We start from the raw sequence: 4,798 nt of genomic DNA, 5'->3' as shown, positions 1-4,798 counted from the left end.
TGGATTTGTGTCTACTTCTAGAATCGATCCTTTGCTTGTTAGGTGAATGTGTGAACCACTGCACAACATATAAAATTATTACTGACTGTTCTTGGGTGATGCTGAACATGTTGTGCTGATAAATTGGACTGCTGTCACAGATAGACATTCAAGGTTATTTCACAGTGTTGATTGTGCTAGCGGTCTTGATCATGCCTTGTGTCTGTTTGCCCAATAAATTAAGATGCTGAGCTTGTCCTCTTTCCTTAATTAGCATCTATATAAAGAAGATTACTTGTCATGTAGGGTTTAGTTCCAGCAACGATAGAAGAAGATTTATCAAAAATGGTAAAATTTACGCCAGGAAGAGTCTTTTTTTTTTAACCAAAAAAACCCCCCACAACAACACCCCCCCCCCCCCCCCCCCCCCCCAAAAAAAAAATAAATAAATAAATAAATAAATTAACATGTAATATATAGTAAATTAACCGATCTACTTTTGTTATTTTAAGGGAAATAACAGGCGGTCACAGACAGAAAATTATATACAGTAAAAATATAAAAGTACATAAAAATTGTGGATTTCAAATAACTTTATTATCCCGCAACGTATCACACAATAATAGAAGTGCGGAAAATAAACGTAGCGATATAGTGAGGAATGTGTACCTTAACTCGGGTCTTCTTTTATTCTTCTCCAACTTTTTATTGAGGGATTGTTTCGTTGGAGACGATGCACCTTTCTGCCAGTCCGTTTGAAGAGAATGCAGAATGACCAGTAGATGGCAGCAGGCCTCTTGTTAAACATTCTGTGCTTCAATCTCAGCCACCTACACAGTCTGCATCACTTGATCCGGTAAAGGGGAGTGCACATTTTGTTTTTTGGAAATAGCAAACGTGATTTTCTGATTGGCTGAAAGTTTTAGGCTAGTTTTTTTTCTTTACTGAACTTCCCCTTATAAAAGGTATCGTCATATTAAACCTTTCTTTTGAAGTACGCAACAGATCTCATTTGATGGAATTATTCAATTGGACGTGGACCGGATTATCTTGTGTGGTGGAACTGATTTAACGCTTTATCACTTACATTTCTGTTTTGTCATTTTACTCAGCTTTAGTTTTAGGGATTCTTACGGTTTCTGAACTCGGGACAAGTGGTCTTTACTCGCAGTTTTCATCATGGCAAACTCTTGTCTCCAACTGGGCGGGTTTCTCCTCAGCTTCCTCGGGTGGCTAGGTATAGTGATCGCCACATCCACCACTGACTGGGTGAATATTTGTAAATACGGTTTAAACACCTGTAAGAAGATGGATGAGCTGGAGGCCAGGGGACCATGGGCGCATTGTGTCATCTCTACAGGGCTCTACCACTGCGTATCCCTTACACAGATCCTGGATCTGCCAGGTAGACACTGCTCCGTCTACGTTGTCTGAACAGCACAGTGTTTGTTTATACACGCTGAGTTATTCTCTTCACTTGAGCTCATGCGGTTTGTTACACCATATTTTTGACACTAATTATTTTATTTCCCGTTATCTAACTACAAGTTCTTTATAATTTCATTCTTTTTCATCTATTGATTCATGAGTTGATTGTCAAAAAAACTGCATTGTTTTTTATGCCGTGTACATTCCTCGCATAACTTTCCTTTTCTGCGTCTATAGCCTACATCCAGACTACTCGTGCCCTGATGATCACAGGTTCAATCCTCGGTTTCCCAGCAGTGGTTATGCTCCTCATGTCCATGCCCTGCATCAACCTTGGGAGTGAACCCCAGAGCTCCAAGAACAAGCGTGCCATCCTGGGAGGAGTGCTTATACTCATAGTTGGTAAGAGATTAGTTAATATACACGTCAACATCTCTTTGAACCTTCCTGATTCTGACCACTTTTATACGTGCACCAGATGCTTACAAGCTGTGGCGAGCACAGGATGTTGAATTTGACTGTTTTCCTCCCTGGGGTACACATGCACTCCTATATGTTCCTGTTCCATTGAACCCACCCCCAAGGTTCCATCACATTCCTCTCCTCCACCTACTCGTCCACACCCTGTCTTTGTCCTGAACAACATGAACTCTGTGCTTATAAATATTTCACTGGTGCTTTAGCATTTCCAGCGCCTGTGTCCCTGAAATGAAATTTCAACCCTAGTGACCAAATCATTTCATACTGCCCATTTTTCTCATGACAGATTTTCTTTCACCATGAAGCTCAGATTTAATGAAGCTAGTAAAAAGTTTTCTTTAGCTATCAGGAACATATATGGGTATGCATGTTTTTAAATACTTATTGGATAGCATAATTAAAATTCAGTGGGCATGTTGCCTTATTGTAACTATATGTTACTATATGTACTCTGTTGTCTGTAAAACTATAATCCACATTTTATCTTTATATCTGTGCTTACTTCTTTACATAAGTAGCCGTATCATTTATATATCTTTGATCGTGTTCACTTAGAATTTGTTCTTGTATGTAATGATACTGGATATAGGATGGATTTAAGTGCACTATTTAAATGTAATTTTTTACATTTAGACATTGTTTGTTTTACACAGGCTTTTTGGGATGAGTTTAAATTCAAGATTCAGTTCTCATAAAATCTAATCATATGTTTTTTTTACATTAATTTCCTGTTTCTAACTGAACATTTTGTCTGTCTCTTTCTCCTCAGCAATCTGCGGTTTGGTGTCCACTATTTGGTTTCCCATTGGGGCCCATCGTGAGTATGGCCTCATGTCATTTGGCTTCTCCCTCTATTCTGGGTGGGTGGGCACTATTTTCAGCCTGCTCGGTGGATCCATCGTCACCTGCTCATCCGATTCCTCCTCGTCTCGCTCCTACCAGGAGAACAACCATTTTTATTACTCCAAACAGGGAGGCAGCAACCCACCAGCTGCGCCCTCCACCAATCATGCCAAAAGCGCCCACGTCTAAGATTGGAGATTAAGCCCATGTGGATTTTTGATAGCAGTGGTTTGTACATAGAGACCTATCCACGAGTGTTAATATATCCCCGTTTATTGCAGTAATCTTTACATGTCCCAGAAGAGAAGGCAACCCATTCTCACACCCATTCATGAAATGGAAATTTCACATTTTTGAATGCACGCATATGCATACACAAAAATCCAAACATAAAAGACTGTTTTGGTGGAGTCGTTTTCCCACCAGTGGACTGTTTTTGTGTCTTCCAGCCTCCTCATCTTGGGTGCGGTGCAAACATTCCCAAATGTTGCATAATTGTAGAATCTCTGAGCAACGGATGCTCAGTCACCTGAGGTCATAGTCAGATGAGGCCTTGTGTCATTCAGACATTGTATTCTATTCTGTATTCTATTTTTTTTTCTATTGTGTACCTAAAGATGAAATCCTTTGAGTGCCTTTGTTAATGAATGTGTTTTTTAAACTGAATAATATCATGACCTATTGCTTTGATTTTTGCAGGGTATGACAGTATTGTTCTTGGAATTAAAAGCATGTTCAATGTTTATGCACATTGATTTTCTTTGACAGTGTTATACAACTCTCTAGCCTCTTGAGTGATAGACTTGATTAAAATGATGTACCACTGCTTTCTGTTCTAGTCCCCACTGAATGATGGTAGAACTATGAGGTCATAAATTTTACAGGAGAGCTTTACCAGTGTTACAGGCTTCATTAAAGTCTCACTTTTTGCACTGAAAAACCTTACTGTAGAATACAACTTTGAACTATGTCATCTGATAGCAGTATTTCTTAGTCCCTTCTTTTGCTACAGTTTAATGTTTGAATAATGACTTTCTGGCAAAATGTAACTTCAGGTGTTGTAAATTTTCCCACAAAATATCAGTTAAATTTTCTCATATATTAGCTCTTGAAAAATGTCTACAGCTAAAAGTATGTTTAACTTGTGTGTGCAAAAAAGCAGCATTGTGTCGATTAATTTCTCGTGAAAGAATATAACACAGATGGAGCCTGATACTTTCAAGCAACTCTGTACATAAGCAGTGTCGGCAATGACTATTTATTGTTTTTACTTATGTGTTGTTTTATTTTCAGCAATAAAGGCAAAGTAGTGAAATGAATAATGCTGGAAGGGTATTTTTTATCTTCTTTTTTTTCTATTTATGGGTGGAAAGAAACTGGAGAAAGCATGTGGTGTGGATGTGTGAGATATACTGCAATGTAACATGCTGTGTTGATTTTTGTTGCACATTAGTTACAAAGACAAACTATAATTGGCGTGTTTGTGCATGAGTCTGTATTTTTTACAAATCTGAACTGAAGACAATGAGAAAACATTACGCGCTGTGATAAAATGTGACTCAGTGACCTTGAGTTAAATCAGTAAATGAAAGCCTGTTTCAACCACACAAATAATATGCAACTAAGAAAGATAATTGTTTCCTTCGTGTGCACTTCTGTGCCCATATCGAGGTCACTTAGTCATACCACAGATATGACATGACACTTTGAAAACAAAATGTGCTATCTCTTTGTCCTGAGCTTTTCTCCTACCACACACGCAACCATCTATAGTGTGCGTACAGATTTCCACTGTGTTACTGTATTTCTGCATATCATTGTCGCTCTGCATGTGAATTTCCTGGCACGCCTGTGAGTGCAGGTGTGTGATCATGTCGGTGTGTGTATTCCCTGAAATGTGATGCTGTTCTAGGCATAAAGCCATCCAGTCAACAGGAGGCCAGTGGGAGGATAGCAAGCATACAAGCTGTCCTGTATTGCTGAAAAAGACTTGTAGTGTTATGATATCCTATACATAAATATTGCTGCTGTCCATCAGGGACAGAACTGACTAAGAAGTTTGAAGGTA

At 38.8% G+C, this 4,798-nt stretch overlaps 1 protein-coding gene across 1 annotated transcript; it reads left to right on the top strand.

Moving 5' to 3' along the window:
- Nucleotides 1–947: 947 nt before the first annotated feature.
- cldn11a (claudin 11a) lies at nt 948–4,031 on the top strand. Its single transcript, XM_080871808.1, has 3 exons — nt 948–1,384; nt 1,645–1,809; nt 2,657–4,031. Exons 1-3 carry the CDS (start codon nt 1,159–1,161, stop codon nt 2,917–2,919), a joined length of 654 nt encoding a protein of 217 aa, XP_080727934.1. The 5' UTR covers nt 948–1,158; the 3' UTR covers nt 2,920–4,031.
- Nucleotides 4,032–4,798: the final 767 nt, after the last annotated feature.

This window comes from Rhamphochromis sp. 'chilingali' (genome assembly GCF_963969265.1).
Source record: "Rhamphochromis sp. 'chilingali' genome assembly, chromosome: 21".
NCBI lineage: Eukaryota > Metazoa > Chordata > Actinopteri > Cichliformes > Cichlidae > Rhamphochromis > Rhamphochromis sp. 'chilingali'.
Note: the sequence above shows the minus strand (reverse complement) of the source record. Positions and strands in the feature narration are given on the sequence as shown.